The sequence below is a fragment of the Cnephaeus nilssonii genome (assembly GCF_951640355.1).
Source record: "Cnephaeus nilssonii genome assembly, chromosome: 10".
NCBI lineage: Eukaryota > Metazoa > Chordata > Mammalia > Chiroptera > Vespertilionidae > Cnephaeus > Cnephaeus nilssonii.
The window spans coordinates 74,662,209-74,680,247 of NC_137081.1; the positions used below are offsets into that span (position 1 = coordinate 74,662,209).

The 18,039-nt window shown below is 40.9% G+C and overlaps 1 protein-coding gene across 1 annotated transcript in view; it reads right to left on the minus strand.

The window, feature by feature from the left end:
* The window catches only part of THSD7B (thrombospondin type 1 domain containing 7B), a gene marked incomplete at its 5' end in the record, with an annotated part of 754,786 nt that overhangs the window by 490,935 nt on the left and 245,812 nt on the right, over nucleotides 1-18,039 (minus strand). Inside the window, 2 exons of the mRNA XM_079782710.1 lie at nucleotides 6,110-6,307; nucleotides 17,216-17,371. Of these exons, the coding sequence (XP_079638836.1) occupies nucleotides 6,110-6,307; nucleotides 17,216-17,371 (354 nt within the window). The remainder of the gene's footprint in view (nucleotides 1-6,109; nucleotides 6,308-17,215; nucleotides 17,372-18,039) is intronic.

The following is an 18,039-nucleotide window of genomic DNA, read 5'->3' on the forward strand; positions in this document are numbered from 1 at the left end:
GTGCTGTTGAGGGTGTGGAGAAAAGGGAATTCTCATGCACTGTTGGCAGGAATGCAGACAGGTACAGCCACTGTGGAAAGCAGTATGGAGTTACTTCAAAAACTGAAAATGGAATTGTCTATGACCTAGTGATACCACTTCTGGGAATATAAACAAAGAATCCTAAAACACTAATTTGAAAGAATATATGCACCCCCATGTTCATTGCAGCATTATTTATGATAACTAAGATGTGGAAACAGCCCATCAGGAGATGAGTGGATGAAAAGCTGTGGTACAGTTACTCAATGGAATACTACTCAGCTATAAAAAAGAAGGAAATATTATATTTTTTGACAGTTAGGAGGGACCTGAAGAATATTATACTAAATAAAGTAAATCAGTCAGAGAAAGACAAATACCAGAGGATTTTCACTTATATGTGGAATCTAATGAACAAAATAAACTAACAAACAAAATAGAAACAGATGCATAGATAGAGAATAGACTGACAGTTGTCAGAAGGGAGAGAATTAGGTGTGTGTGTGTGTGTGTGTGTGTGTGTGTGTGTGTGTGTGTAAAGGATGAAGAGATTAAGCAAAAAAAAATACTCATAGACACAGACAACTGTTTGGTGATTATCAGGTGAAATGGGGGTGGGAGATGGTTGAAGAGGGTAAAGGAGGGATAAATGGTGATGGTAGGAGACTTGATTTGGGGTGATGAACACATAATATAATATACAGATGATGCACTATAGAATTGTATACCTGACACCTATATAATTTTATTAAGCAATGTCACTCCAATAAATTTAATAAAATTTTTTAAAAGTTAAAAATAATAAAAAAAAAAACATGCAAAACAAAACAAAACTTCTGACTCTTTAATCATAGATTTATCTATGTTAACCAAAAATTTAGTGCAACTCAAGTAAATAATTATTCTAGAGTACAACTTACCAATTCAAGTTATCTTTTAAAGGGTTCTTATTTTGTTAGAGCTTATAAGCACATGACATTTTAGTCAAGATTAAAGATCATATTTTTGGATTATTCAAGGTTAATGATGCAAAGCAGGTACTCATAGAAAAATGCCTCTGAACTAAAAAGCAAATTCACTTTAATGATAAGAAATCATTCCTCATGCTTTCTGTGCAAATTGAGAAAAATATCTGCATTGGAAAGGTCTAGTGCAATTGTGAGAAATAAGAAACCTTGAACTTGAGCTCCATGTACCTGTGAACATGTGAGCATTCTAACATTCTTCCTGATGTATTATGCTCTTGACCAGTGTGGGCATTTGCTTTCCACCAGGGCAGAATTTATACTGGGTTACCTCTAAATAAAGATGTTTGGTTAAATATACAAACACTTGTGTGTGTTTTTTCAAGACAGATTTTTAGCAAATTATAGAGCAGTATGTGGTGAGTATCAGGGTTTGATTGTTCCAGTAAACAGTCTGGTGTTTATCCAATGACCCTAGAGTATCACCCACTTTGTATGATGGAGACATGGAAGATGATACAGAGTGGCCACAGGAACACCATCCACTGATTTGGGATTATGTGGATTTTCCCAATCTGTTCTGAGAAGATGTCACGTAGTAGTAAACCTTTATATCAATTGGCAGGGAAACCTGGCAGCAATGAACTGGTTACATGTTGGAGAAAAATAGTGCCCTGACTGGGACCTGAACCCCAACCTCCTGGTTCATAGGTTAACACTCAACCACTGAGCCACACCAGCTTGCCAGCTGGGCCTATAGAATCTTAACAGTGACTATGCAGAAACCTCTCCATTTCACAGTCTGAATTGGAGATATATATATATATATATATATTGCAAGGATATGGAATGTTCTTTTGGTATATGAGGATACCTGGCATGAGTTAATATGCTAAGCCTAAAAATAAGAGACAAAGCACATTACCTTGCAAATGGTAACAAACCTCAAGTCTGACTTGCAAATGGTAACAAGCCTCAAGTCTGACTAGATCTACTTACTACAAGGCTGGTTTTTTTTTTGTGTGTGTGTTTTTTTTATCCAAAGAAAGACATTTCTTTTGGTCTTATGCATTTAACTCTGAATAATTCTGAAATAAAAAGCTTATGAAACAATTAAACTCACAGTGATGAAAAGAAAACTACCAAATGTTACAAAAAATAATCATAGGAGACTTACTAAGTATATATACAGGGTGTTCCAAAATAATACATACATACCTTAACAGCTGATAGCTCAATTTTGAAAATGAAATGTATTTTAACAAATACTGCCTTTATAATTATTCAAAATGTGTGTATACATTTGGGACATATCTATACTAATAAAAGTGTAATATGCTAATTAGACCGGGAGACCTTCCGGATGTCCTTCCAGACAAAGCTATGGTGGCGGGGCAGAGGCAGGGGAAGTTAGGGGCGATCAGGCCAGGAGGGAGGGCAGTTGGGAGTGATCAGGCCAGCGGGGGGGCAGATGGGGGTGAGCAGCCAGCAGGAGGGGTAGTTGGGGGCAATCAGGCCAGCAGGGGGGGCAGTTGGGGGTGAGTAGGCCGGCGGGGGGGGGGGGGGGCAGTTGGGGCTGAGCAGGCCAACGGGGGGGGGGGGAATTGGGGGCGATCAGGCCAGCAGGGGGGGCAGTTGGGGGCGATCAGGCCGGTGGGGGGGCAATTGGGGGCAAGCAGGTTGGCAGGGGGGGAAGTTGAGAGTCGAGCAGGTCGGCAGGCAGAGTGGTTAGGGGAGATCAGTCAGGCAGGCGGGTGAGCAGTTAGGAGCCAGCAGTCCCACAGGGATCGGGCCTAAACCGGCAGTTGGACATCCCCCAAGGGGCATTTATATGAGTGTCTGTCAAGTCTTGCAGCTATGGAAAGACTATAATAATATGGGGGAAGTCAAACAAAAATACTTCTCTGCTGAACTTCTATCATCCCAAATCTCATAGAAGCTACACTGTGAAAACTGCAACCAGACCACATTTTCAGTTTCTCAGTGGATGGAAGACTGCTTCAGCCATTAGGAGGCGAGCATGTTCTCATAACCATGACCATAGCTGTTGCCCCACAAATAATGGAGACATTCAGATATTTAAAAAACACAAAGAATTCATGCAACTGATATGAACCAGCAGTAACACCTACTTCTCATAGAAACTGAGTGAGATCAACCCTGAAAATTAGTCATTTCATAGGAATAAGCGATAAAACTCTAGAACTGCTGTAGAATAGTAAAGTCATTACCTATGATTTGCACCAGCTGATTGTCCTATCATTCAATTCAATTCTGACACTACCTACCCAAAGACAGCATCATATTCCACAGCCCCATAAGTCCACCCTCCACCTCAGACACCTGTGGTTCTGAACAACTGGCTATAAATCAGAGGATCCCAAGATCCTGTTCTTGGGTTCCATGAATTTGCTGGAGCAGCTCACAGAACTCAGGAAACCTGTTTTACTTACTAGGTTACTGGTTTATTATGAAAGGATATAACTCAGAAACAGTCAGATGGAAGAGATGCATAGGGCAAGGTTTGGGAAAGTGTGTGGAGCTTCCATTTGCCACCCTCCCCAATCTCCATGTGTTCACCAAACCCCATCCTTTTGGGTTTTCATGGAGGCTTTAGTACTTAGGCATGATTAATTAAGTCATTGGCCATTGGTGATGGATTCAACCTCCAACCCTTCTCCTTCCCTGAAAATCAGGGGGCGGAAAGGAAAGTTCTAGCCTTTCTTTGTGGTGGCTCCTCTGGCCCAGCCCTGTTCTTAGATGGTTTCCATAAGTCTCAACATAAGACCAGTGGTGTTGAGAAGAGGCTTGGTATGAATTATAAGACACCATTTCACGGTTATGAAAGCAATTTCAGGAACTGAGGACCAGAGACTAAATTTAATAACAAAAGATGTTTCCATTGCTCTTATCACTCAGGAAATTCCTCGGATTTTAAGAGCTCTGTGCCAGAAACTGGGACAAAGACCAAATATATATCTCTAATTTTAAATCTGAATGTCACACTCTGCAACACTGTGGAAGGAACAGCACAAAATGTGAAGAAGTCCCAAGCCTTACAGACATTACACTGAGTGGCCAGATTATTATGATCTCTGAATACATAATAATCTGGCCACACAGTGAATATCCTATATAATAAAAGGCTAATATGCAAATTGTCCCCTCGACCAGGAGTTCGATCAGCAGGCAGGCCAGCCAACCGCCCATGTCCCCTCCCCCTGGCCAGGCTGGCCAGACCCCACCCATGCATGAATTCATACACCGGGCCTCTAATACACACCCACACCCACACACTCTGAGTGGCCAGATTATTACGCGTTCAGAGATTATAATAATCTGGCCACTCAGTGTATATACCATCACAAGTCTGCAAGTGGGCTATGAAATGACAAAGCCTGACAGTCATTTGTTATTGTGTCTCAACCTAAGAAATGATCCTCTTGTTTCCACAGCTGGAGTTTGGGAGGAAGAAGTATGATTATTCTAATCCTCATTATTATTTTCATTCCTAAAGGAATGCTTTTTGCTTTATTCTCCCAGCCCAGAGAACACTAATAAATGTACATTATAAATAAAATATGCTTATAGCTTCTTTCGAATGGTTATATGCCCAGCACCTCACTATTCACTTTTACAACACTTATTGAACCCTAGCATTCTGGGCATGAGTGGCAGGTTCTGTTATCACCACTTTCCAGCAGAATGAAAGGATGTTTCCACAGTTAAATAATTTTCCTGAAAGCATCTAGCAGCTGAGTAGCAGATTTGAAATTCCAACCTGTCTGACTCGAGAGCCTCAGTTTTAAGCCCAGGTTCTAAATCTCTATTCTACTCTTCCTGAATTCAAATGAAAGCAATACAAAAGTGACCTCATTTGCCTCTTAATAAACTGCACATATGTTACCTCAATTCAAAAGTTATTTCTTAAAATTAGAAGCCACTGTTTGTTTTAACTATTTAGTCCAAAAGGACTGAGCTAATACGATCTGTTGTTGCTCTCTATTTAATGAAACAGCCACCCGGTTTCAGGGGTTACCAATTACATCACCTAATAAGATGTATATTTGTCTAATTACAGCAATAATTAAAAAAAAAGAAAAGACTGAGAAAGAGAGGGAGAAAATAAAAAAGGAGGAAGGAAATGACAAAGTGACTGAGAAAAGGGGAGGAAGGGAGTGTTGGGAAGGAGGGAGCATGAGGGAAAGAGAGAACAGTGAGAGAGAGAGAAGGGGTGGGGACGCAAGAAAGGAAACAAGGAAATGCACTGTTGAATATCAAGTCTGTGTAGATGTTAATATCCATTCAGAATCCACTCTGACTTCCCTTCTATGTATTACTTCATCTCATAAGTCAAAACATTTCACTCCACACACCGAGAGCATTATAAATGCGCTTCTCATGGTAGAGCTGATTAATAGACAGACTCAATATTCTTCCAAGAAACCGAATTTTTTAACTGTTGGATAAAGGTTTTAAGTGTCACTTTTCTCATTTTTATGTTACTTACATACTTCCTAAATCACATTTCACTTCAAATAACCATTGTACTAGAAGCTTGGCAATAGAGAAAAGATACTATTGTTACAAGTTTTGTAAATCTCAACAACTTTCATTTAAAACTGGTTCTTTAGAAATGTTGGTATTAAATCTAGAACTGATTCCAGTCTAATGCTCTATAAATAAAAAGATGCTTAGTATTTTTTTCAGAAGTGGTAGCCCTGAAATCTTTACAGTGTAGTAATTGTTGCTAATATATAAAAGCATGTTACATATGGACCTCCAAAGCAGCAAATGAAATTTGTTTTATGCTGATAAGTTGAATACTACCCAGAGAATTTCTGTGTTCTATGTGTTGATAAATTAAATACTTCAGCGAAATCTCCAGGTTCACTGTATTGCATTTAGGCAGAATCAAATAGTGTTCTTTTGTCAGGGAGTATGTGGCCCCAGATGAAGTCAAGGCAGCTTACTTTGCAGCAATGTGGCCCTTGCATTAAACATATTCAAGATTAGAAAAGGTTGTTTCTCCCCCTCAGGAAAAATGACCTGGTGGAGGCTGCTGCTGTTCCACTGCTGGGCAGACATCACTTCGAACATACTTGTGTTTGTGTGCGTCTCACCTCTGTCGTTCTGGCAGACAGCCTTCAGGATGCGATGTCCCGGGCCACATTTCCCATGATCTGGGATACAGATGCCTTCAGATGCCAGCCATCGATAACACATCGGATCCTCACAGGGAACAGATTCGACCAAATGTGGGCAGTGTCCCGTAGGCCCTGTGGATTCCATGAGGACATGGCGCTGTCTCATTCTAAATCCTAAAAAGAGGAAAACAAGACTTTTACGGGGTTCCAGCCCTAACCAACAAAAGAAATAGGTAGCAGCTAGTGAAGAGATGAAGCTTTCATTTGAATACCTATAGCTCTAAAACATGAATCATTGTGATGAGTTTTCTTTTATGGGAAATGGGAATGATATGAAGGTAAAAGAAGTAAATGGAAAAGAACTAGAGCAGGAAATCTGTCTTCTAAAGATTACAACCTGGAAGTTGGAGAGTTCGGACATAATCAAAAGAAATCATAAGTAGCATGTGTCCAATGGTATAAATAAATAAGTAAAAATGAATGAATACTTACAGAAATAGCCTAAGCACAGATAAATCCATATTTTCTTTCTGCTGTTGTTTTTGACAGTATTGTTACTCTGTATTAAGTCAAATATAACTACACTTTGGTCTATTCCTTTGGTAGATGCCTGAGCATTCACAGCTTCATTCCCCGAGACTTTCAGGTCAGCCTGCCCTGTGAAGACTGTACCTCATTGGACCTGCACTCCCCATTCTGGGTAAACATGGGTCCTTGCACTATTATTCAGTTAAAAAAAAGAAAGTACTGTGAAACTAGGGCACAAAGTTCCACCACAATTAGGATATAAATGAACCTTACATGCTACAAGCCTACAGAGTCACAAACTCAATCTCATAGGAGTCAAGAAGGTACAAATTGAGGAAAATGGGTAAAGTGTAAGGCTATAGGGAGTGGTGGGGTCTGTGGCGCTATGGAGGATGTGCCTTGCTCTGAAATAGTTGGCTAATCTTCAGCTGCCATTGACTGTGGCCATGAGGGAATACGGACTCTCTTTTGTCAAATCTTCTGATTTTTGTCTAAGAAATCAGAAATCCAAGTTATATTTTGTTTTTATATGAAATCTCTCCATTTTTAAATGACAGAAACTAATAAATAAATTTTAAAAACACAGTGAGCTAAATAAAAGTGACTGAGAGTTAGATAAATCCCTTTACTCAGCATTTCATATCTGTGGTCCTCCTGATGTCTCACTTCTGAGGGCTGCACCCACCTTCCATCAATCTCCTATTTTATGTTCCATCCTTTAAAAACCAAATTAAATCAACTGCTTCAATTATTTTAATTCATCTATAATAATAAAAGCATAATATGCAGATTAGACTGGACAGCCGAACGACCTTTCGGACAAAGCCGGGGCTGTGAGGGCTGAGGCAGCCGCCAGGGCTGTGAGGGCCAAGCCCCTTGCATGAATTCCATGCACCAGGCCTCTAGTTTTTAAATAAAACCAATCTTATTGCATGGTGACATTTAACAATTAGTATTCATTTATGCCTTGGGGTAAGTAAAAAAATGAGTCTTTGATAGAAACATAGCATGAAAACATTGAGTTTCCAGAAAGTGAGTTAGATGCCACATCTCCCTTTCAACAAGAGGACACATTTGGAAGCATGAGGGGTAACAAAGCCAGGTATATCTCTCCCAGAATTTTTCCAGGGTCATGCCTAACATTCCACCAATAGTAAGCAAACAAAAAGGTTACAAAGCTCAAGGTGCAGGTGGCAAAGACTGGCTGCTCTCAGCACAGCAAGGAGGCTAGAACAAAGCGACACATGGTTTTAGGCCACAAGAGGGAGCCAAGCTTCCTTAGAATTACTGCAGGGCTGGGCAAGTATTATAAACAGTCCTAACCGCTGGATTTGGGTTTTCCTGGTCTAGGGTTAACCCATGACCTCCCTTTAAAGGAGACTCTTAGACTCTTTACAGATCACAGGTTCCAGTCTTTGTTATTAATCAGTCAAAATAAAACCCAAAGAAGGGCTCAGCTCCCTTCCTGGGCCACCTCGAGTGGAGATGCCTGAAACATACCGGGCTTTAAACTACACGTAAACAGCAAACTACAATGACCTCTGAGCTCTCACTGCCACACACTTTGGATAACCTCTATTCTTCCATGTGATGCCCATGTTCCACTTATTGACGTCTATGTCTGTGTTTGTTAATTTACATCTTTGAGTAGGACACGGCATGGGGTCACCACGATTTACATTGTTTGACAAGCAGCTCAGAAATTGAGCAGTCTTTCCAGAGGGCCTCTGGGTGTCCTATACCTACACCTTACTGCCGTGGAGGGGCATGGGTAGTTTTCCTCTATCAATCAAGGTGCATCCATCCTGCCATAAATCTATAGATTACAGCTCTTCAGTCAACAGATTCTTTCAGTCTCTCATTTGTGCTGCCCTTGTTCTGACTCTAACTAGGATCAAATCATGGCACAAGCTCAGCATAAAACAAAAACCTTGGATTCTCTGGTTAGCACTTAACTGTAATCACACCTCAGTGTTCATGCCTGCAGTAGACATCAGGCTTCCCCCGGTGCTTCTGCTCTGAAAGACACACAACTGCCAAGCCCCTGGGGTCTGAGGCCAGCCAACCGCTTACCTTCATTTACTAAATTTCATACTAATCAGGTAGCATCATCCCGTAAACATTAACTGCTGTATGTAGATCACTGTAATGTACTGTGGGAAGCCACAGGAGGAACAGAAAACATAAATCTCATCTTCACAGCGAATGCAGTCCAACAGGAGGAAGACACATGCATTAATTAAGATGTACCCTACACCAAGACTGTGACAGCCACTTTACTTATATTACCCCGAATTAATAAATCATCAAAACTATTTCATCACTTACTATGCTCATTTTACATATTTAAAAACTAAGGCTGGAAGATGCTTTATTGCTTCTCCGAAGGCTCATTCCTCCTGAAATGGATACGTGTGAAACACAGCGGAGGTCTTTCTGAGTCGTTACCTCCTCACAAGAAAGGATGCAGGTCAGCTCTTGTGTGAGAGGTTCCCCAGCCCCACTTCCCCCAGTGGATCTGACAGGTACATGGATCTTCTCCTCACACTAAAGGCGTACAGTTTAGAAAGTGGAATTTCAGCTGCTGGATAGCAAGAAGGAGATACAATAATCACTTCCTGACCACAGATTCAGTTCACCTTTAGTGAAGCAAATACTTGGAGGGTTTTAATTTTTATATGAACCTAAGGATATAGTGTCCAGTCCACTAGCTTAGTGTATATTCTACTTGAGATAATTAGGAAAAAAAAGTGAATGTGGATTGGAGAGAGAAAAGAGAAGAACAACAAATAGTAGAAGGGTCAATATTTTTTAACTGAAGCCATGAACAAGTGAAAGGAGACTTATGTGGGCTTTTCCAGGTTTGAGGACTAGTGACCCACAGGCGTGCATGTAAGCTTCAACGAAGCTACCCATGGCCGAGCTGTGTCTCCACACTAACTCCATGGGGACAAGCTGGGAGCAAGGTCCAGCAGGAGGAGCAAAGCGGACAGTGTTTATTCCACCTTAAACACCCCACCTGTCCTTATCTCTGTCAGTCTTGCATATGTTGACAACTCGGAGTCAAAGAAGGTGAGCAGATTAAATCTTTCAATCCAATTCTAGTAATCAAACCACCATCCCTGCAGGGGTAGCAGTTTATAGCATCATTATAATTTACACCCTGTTGTGAATACAGAAAAGAAGAGGAGGCATTGATAGGTGATCTTGAGCGTGAGAACCCAATTCTTAGAATGAAAAGTAGGCACGGCCTTGCACCAGCTCCAACACACCAGACACAGAGAAGAGAAAACTGTCCCTTACTCTACATATCTCCTGTGACAAAGCAAAATGATCTCCTATGCTTCCCATTAAAGGTGGATTTATCTAGCAGACAATAATAGAAAATGGAAATTATCCCCATTATTATTATGTGAGGTATAAACCATGTATTTCTCTACTTTAATGTGTTATCTAAATTGATTTGTTTCAGAATATAAAAGAGTGTCTTTTCAAAGACAGTCATGGCCTCTCAGTTTCCAAATGCCATTTCCTATGGAGACTTTTAGGATTTTAGGTGCTGTGCTTGCAGGGGGGCGGGGGGGGCAGTGAGATATTGGGTAAGGATGGAATTCCTGATGTCCTATCACATAAGCAATTATCCACTGTGACATCACATCCAGGGGCCCCAATCATTTCCTCTTCAGAACAACTCCTGTGAGCAAGGTAGTCTTTCCAAAATATGTCTAAAAGGAACAAAAATATATGTCTATATATCAAAAATATTTTTTAAAATGCGCTGCACATGAAGGTAGAGTTCATCCATCAGCAATGTTTCGGGTTATTTCTCTTTCACGTATCTCTAATTATAACTCTGGGAATGCCTCAAAAACAAAGCCACGAATGATAAAACCTGACCCGATTCAAATCCCTCTGGAAGGTGTTCTGGCTTCACTTGACAAGTACCAGCCTGCCGAGCACTGCTGTCCTTGTCCGCCTGTCACAGACTAGACGGAAGATGCAAAGGCCGTGTACAACAGCTGCCTTCTGATTTACTCGGAATGGCTGATGGGCACAAACCTTATTCCTTACTGAATGATGTCTGCCTAGAAAAAACAGCCATATGAAGATCATTTCTATAGTAACTATTAGATAATAAAAAAGTTCATGCTTTCTTATCTTTTTCTACTATTTAAAAAAAATGTGAACAAAAGGAACATACTAAAGTTATAACACAGTGGCTGAGAAAAAGATCAGCGAGGAGAAAAGAAGTCATTATCTCTAGCTTTGCACATTTATTTTCTTGTCGTCTTGTTTCCCCCCTCAAATCCTCCATCAGATTAGATATAGATGTACATATACATATACACAGATAGATATAGATAAAGATATGGATATGAATATACATGTAGATGTAGAACCTAGGAAAGTATGAACATTTGAGATTTCTGCTAGTGCATTTCTTTAGGGTAGAGAATACAAATGGGAACAATCCAGATCACATGCAGAGGTCAGTGATGTTTAATGCATTAGCCTGTGCCCTCCAGCCTCCATGGAATGCTAAACCACATCTAGTTTGTGCCAGTCAGTGCCCGGCAGAGCCCATGGTACTACCACGAGACAGTCCAAGATTGAGAGCATCTCAGACCTCATGCTCACAGTCAGTAGGAATAACAAAAAGATTACTTTCTGCTATCATAACATGCTTGGATTCCTGGAAGGCACAGAATCATTTCCCTAGAGGAAAAACTCCATTCTTTATTTGTCCCAAGAGGGATTACAGGCAGGTGGCCCTGGCAGGTTTTAGCAAGACCTTAAAAATCAAAATTCTCGCTGCTCTGGGGAAGCATTTATAAAATAACAAACTCCCAGACCTGAATAATAATCATTGTACTTACACTCTCTCCTGTCTGCAATTACATAGTGCCTAAAGCAGGTCATTTAGCCTCAGTATGGGCCCTATAAAACAGCCTAATGCTTATCCATCCCAGCCCGCCCCTAAACTCTGCAGGAGGCTGTGGTGGCACTCAGGTGAGAAGTTCTACTCTCTCCACCCTTTCTTTGAAAAATGTGTTCTTTAGGGCACAAAATACACATGCCTGTGACTTGGTGCTCTAAAACTGTCCTTAGCACACCCTCCTTTTCCCACACACTGCAACCTATTTTCCCTCTCCCTCCAGAGAGAATGCATTAGTGCAAAGAGGCATCCCAGACCCCACCCTTATCCCCCACCTCAGGTCAATGATTGGCTCTCAAGGCTAATTGTTCCCACTGGCCAATGGGGTGCACATGGGCAGAGGACTTCTCTGCTGACCTCAGGGATAAGCCTTCGCTTGATTCAAACTTATTTAGGCTCATGGAGGACATCATGAATGAAGCCTAGTGTTGGAGGAACACTCAACTGAAGAGTCAGAAATCCAGGTCCTTATTGCTGGCATGGCCATTATGAAATCACTCTGGGGTTTAAGACAAATTGCTTTACTTTTCTACACTTTCGTTTTGGCATTTTATGAAGTGTTGGGTTCTCGCTGAGGCTAAATGCTGATGCAAATGTGGGCAGTTAATTCGTTTCCTAGGGCTTCCAAAACAAATCACCACAAACTAGGTGATGTAAAGCAATAGAAACTTATTATCTCATAGTTCTGGCAGCTAGAAATAAAAAATCAAGCTGTCAGTAGAACCCTGCTCCCTCTGAATGCTCCAGGGAAGGACTGTTCCCGTGCCTCTCCTAGCTGTTGGTGGTTTTCGGCAGTCACTGCATGCCTTGGCTTGTAGAGGTATCACTGCAATCTCTGTCTCCGACTGCACATGGCCTTCTCCTTAGTCTTCTGCGTCTGTCTCTACACATGGCACTCTCCTCTGTGTGTTTCTGTCTGTCCAAATTTCCCTCTTTGCGTAAGGACATCCGTCCTTGGATTAGAAACTACCCTACTCACATATGATCTCATTGTAACTTGACTACATCTGCAGAACCCTATTTCCAGATAAGGTCACATTCACATGTACCAGGGATTAGCACTGGGCATATTTTTTTTGAAGGACAAAAGTCAACCCACAGTAGGTGATGTCTAAATAATGGACCAGCATATATTTGCAGGTGCTGACTTCTATGATAGGGGTATAGGGGCCAATGAAGAAAAAGTTTGGCAGATGGAGGGGTCAGAATGTTGTGAGTGTCCCAACTGAGCTCCATGGACCAGTTCTGAGTTATGTAGAGAAGGAAGACTGAAATAAAAGTTAAAAGAGCAGTTTTTCACAAAGTTTTTTGTGAAAATTTGGACTCAATTGACAAAAATTACAGCATAGAATTAGGAGGGGGGAAAAAACACAAAAAAATTGTCTGAATTTCTATAGAGACTCTATGGCCCAAAACAAAGGGGAAAAAAAACACTTATTACATCTGACCATAGCATTGCTTCTACCTTCTTGTTGTAGCGTCAGCACATCATGTTCCCTGGAGGGAGTTGCTTCTCTCCAACTTTAAGTCTGTGAGGCTTGGATGGAGCTGGCCCTTTGGTGGACCTGGCCTCTAATCAGAGCGACTGGGTTAGGGAAGAGCACCTGATACAGATTAGCTAATGGGATTCAGCACCAGGACTCTGCCTGGAACTATTAGGAAAGACATTCTTTCTATTTTACTTACGGTCTAAAAAGAAAATTCTCTTCATTTTTTTTTTTTTTTGATGTTGAGAATTTTAAGATCTACTCTCAGAAACTTCTAAATAAATAATATAGTATTTATTGTTACCTGTAGTCAGAATGCTAAGCATTAGATCCTCAGAATGTAATCATTTTATAACTGGAAGTTTGTGTCCGTTGTGTTTATTTCCCCACCCCCCAGCTATTATTCCACTCTCAATTTCTATGAATTCAGGTGCTTTTTTTAAAAAAAAAACTCCATATATAAGTGTGATCAAACAGTATTTGTCTTTCTCTATCTGACATTTTACTATGCATAATGCTCTCAACCTTCATCCATGTTATCACAAATGGCAGGATTACCCTCTTTTTATGGCTAAATAAGATCCCTTTGTGGGTGAATGTGTATGTATGCATTTATATGTGTGTATAGATTTACATTATATTTTATTTAATCATTCCTCTGTCAACAGACACGTTGTTTCTATGTCTTAACTATTATGAATAATGCTGCAATGAATATGGAAGAGTACAGAGAGAGAGTAGATCTTAAAAGTTCTTACCACAGACACACACACACACACACACACACACACACACACACACACACAAGGTAACTGTGAAATGATGGATGTGTTAACCAACCTTATTGTAGTAATCATTTGGCAATATATATGCACATTAAACCATTATGTTGTATACTTTAAAATTACATAATGTTATTAGAGGCCCGGTGCACAAAATTTGTTCACGGGGGGGTGTCCCTCAGCCCAGCCTGCACCCTCTCCAATCTGGGACCCCTTGAAGGATGTCTGACAGCCCATTTAGGCCCGATTCAGTGGGATCGGGCCTAAACGGGCAGTCGGAAAACCCTCTCACAATCCAGGACTACTGGCTCCCAACCACTCACCTGCCTGCCTGCCTGATTGCCCCTAACTGCTTCTGCCTGCCAGCCTGATCACCCCCTAACCACTCCCCTGCCAGCCTGATCAATGCCTAACTGCTCCCCTGCCAGCCCGATTGCGCCTAACTGCCCTCCCCTGCCAGCCTGGTCACCCCTAACTGCCCTCCCTTGCCAGCCTGGTCACCCCTAACTGTCCTCCCCTGCTGGCCTGGTCACCCCCAACTGCCCACCCCTGCAGGCTTGGTCCCCCACAACTGCCCTCCCATTCAGGCCTTGTCCCTCCCAACTGCCCTCCCCTGCTGGCCTGATAGCCCACAACTGCCCTCCCCTGCTGGCCTTCTTGTGTCCACACTGGGGTGGCCATCTTTGACCACATGGAGGTGGCCATCTTGTGTGTTGTTTTGAAGTGATGGTCAATTTGCTTATTACCTCTTTAGTATATAGGATATGTCAATTAAATCTCAATAACACTGAAAAAATTGACCATTAAAAATATATTAAGATGCCATCCTTTATAAGACACTATGTTGGTTTTATTACAAGGCTTTGGAAAAAATTTCCACACAAAATGTACTTATAGATTTTATGATACAATTAGACCTAGATATTTTAAATATATATATATATACATTTTAATATATTTTTATTGATTTCAGAGAGGAAAGGAGAGGAAAAGAGAGATGGAAACATGAATGATAAGAGAGAATCACTGATCTGCTGCCTCTTGTATGCCCCTCACTGGGATCTAGCCTGCAACCCAGGCATGTGCCCTTGCCTGGAATCAAACCCATGATCCTTGAGTCCATAAGCTGAATCTCTATCCACTGAACCAAAACAGCTAGGGCTAAAAAATATTTTTTTTCCAAAATATTTAAGAATCAAGGAAACAAAAAAATTTGTCCTCACTCTCCAATTTGCAATTTGTAGACCATGTTGATGCCATCTTTTATCGGAAAGTTTAAATGGAATTGAGAGACTTTCACAATCTGCCCTACTGAAATCATAAGTAGAGTTTTTTGTTACTTGAACATAGATTATTAGGATAAGATAGTGTTTTCTAATTTTAAATCAAATGTCAATTGAAGAAACTAATGTTTAAAGGTTATGTTGGCTTCAAATAAACAGAAAACAAGTAATTTATCACATACATGATTTAGAACAACACCAAAACTAGAATTTTTTAACGAATTCTAAGAAATAGATGTTTCAAATCAGAACACTTTAAATAGTTATGACAATTTGTTGATGTCCTGTAATTCTTAAGATGAATAATCACTAAAATGTGTATGTTAACTAAAAGTAAATCTGCCAATAGCAAGGACACACAATAAAGTTTAGCAGTTTAAAAAAATTAAGACTTTTCTTTATCCCATGGAGAGGGCCTGTCTTAAACGGAACCTAATACAGAGAAAGATAGAACCAAAATAGGGAGAGAGAGAAGGTTTTAAGGGCAGAGAGAAAATAATAGAAGAGTATAGAAACAGAAGATCATAATGATAAAGAGAAAGAATGAGGAAGACTGAGACACATAACCTTATAGGTACTTTTGGACACAGCCCTATATTCTCTTTTATTTTTTTATTATATGTGCTAATAAATTTCTTCATTTGGCTTAAGTCACTTTAAATTGTGTTTCTGACACCTATAAGCAAAAGTGTCCAGAGGCCCCAGTCCCCTGATCAAGCCCCACCCCCCGCCCCCTCCGAAAAGTGTCCCAAATAAAGTAAGCTCCACTTGAACTGGTCTAGGTTCTACAACTTGAAAAACAAAGGAAGGCAAGACTCAATACAGCGAAGTCCCACCAGCATGTCAGCCACGGCCACAGAGGCCAGGGGAGCCTAAGTCCAATTACAGCTCATTTTCTAAATAGTGACCTTCAAACAGAGTGGCACAAGTGGGACAGGAGAGGGCTGGTTCTAATAACACACAAGTCATCCTGGGAAATCTCATATGCAATTCCAAGAGACTTACATGGCCCAATTATGCATATGTGGACCTCAGACCACGGATTGTGGGTCTTAGTATTCATGAGAAATTATTTGTCTCCATAAGCTGGCAAGGTTTGGGGATACTCTGGTTTCATATAGAATAAGGAAGTAGCACTAGCCCCCACCACTCCAGGTACCATTGAAATCCAGATTTCTATTGTTTTATAACAAAATTCCTTTCCTTGACTTACACTCAATATACACTCTCCTCTTTTGCCTTAGAACAAGAGTCAGAATAAAGGAAAGCCCAAGGACATGGTGTGTGAGCCTAGCTGGGCACATAATGTGCATCTGTGTATTGTGGGGACTGCTGAAATGTGGGTCTTCAAACAGACCTGAATTTCGGCTGAGAGCGCCAACTTAAAACATCAAATGCTTGCCCACGTATTCTTTCTTTGCATGTGATCACTGGAATTAGTGCTTAGGAAATGTGACCTCACTTCTGGGCTGTCCTTGGATAGCATTCGTCTTAATAAAGGGAATATTTCCTTTTAGCCCTGCCATGTAATGAGGCATGATATCAATGCAATAGGAAGAGCCAATGAAAGAGAAGTCAAGATGTTCACAGCAAATGAAAGAGAGCAAGACTACCAAGGACTACAAAATTAAACAAGGACATAAAGTTTTAAGATTTCACCTTAAGGCTGAGCACAACTGCAAGTATCAATGTGTATAAATGCCCTTCATGAAAATGTGAAAAATAACATCAAATTCAGCACGTGGAAATCTGAAAACAATTTTTTCCTGATGTGTCTACAGAAATCATGTCTAATTTACTCAATATCCCATTATATATATAAAACATCAAGGTATATGATTTTTTGAGTAATAGTCACTTCACTAGCTATGAGCCTAATCTGAAAATCAAGCAAGGTCAGAGTTTCTGTTCCATAGAAATATCCTCAGTGCTGCCAGAGCTGAGCTGGTTATCTAAAATGTACAAATAAATATTGTCTTAAGCAGGCTTAATTGGCTACTGAGCCTCCAGAATAAACATGTGTACACTGAAAGCGACTGAAACACACACACAGACAAGCCACTCACCTTTTCTCCCCTGGAGATCGCGGCAGTTTTCAGGGATGCACAGACCCCAGGCTGACCAGGAGGATACCACGCAGTCTGTAGAGCAAGGAATGCTGCAGAGCTGAGAGGCTGCAGGGGCAGGCCCCAAACACAGTGTTTTGTCCACAGGTCTAAAGACTAAAGGACAGAAAGAGAACAAATAATGGACCCATGTCACATTCTCTGGTTATCCCTAGAATTGCTCCCGTCTTTGAGTGCTTGCCTTGCCCACATCAGCTTCATGGTTAAAAGGGTAAACGCAAACAAAATATAAAACACTCTCTAATATGCATGGCTCAGCTACCCAGTATTAGCATTTGGGGTAAGAAAAGACTGGGGGGAAAAAGGGGTATTCAAAAAGGGCATTTACTTGAGTTTCTTGCCTCACAGAGTATTCCCTGGGAGTCAAGAGAGGACTAAAAATATAGATACAATACCTAGAGTTATGATTTAAAAAATTAAATGGCTTTGTGAAGTTTCAAGATGAGTCTATCTCAACGATATAAATGACTGGGTTGCTGTGAAAAAAAATCAAAATTGAACTCCTGAGGTGGGGTGTTTAGCATAACCAATCTACTGCTGTTACTCCCCTGGGGTGGAGCTCTCCAAGACAGTAGAAAAATGATTCTTAAAATGAGAAGAATAATCAGGATCTGTGACTACAGAATTAGCCCTGAAAGTCAGTTTCATTAGTGAGGCTACCCAGAGGCACAGGAGTGTCTAAGGAGCTACAGGGACTGAAAACTAGGAGCCTGTGAGCTCTTCCTATGTGGCCCTGCACCCAGAGAACATCCAGAACGGGTCCC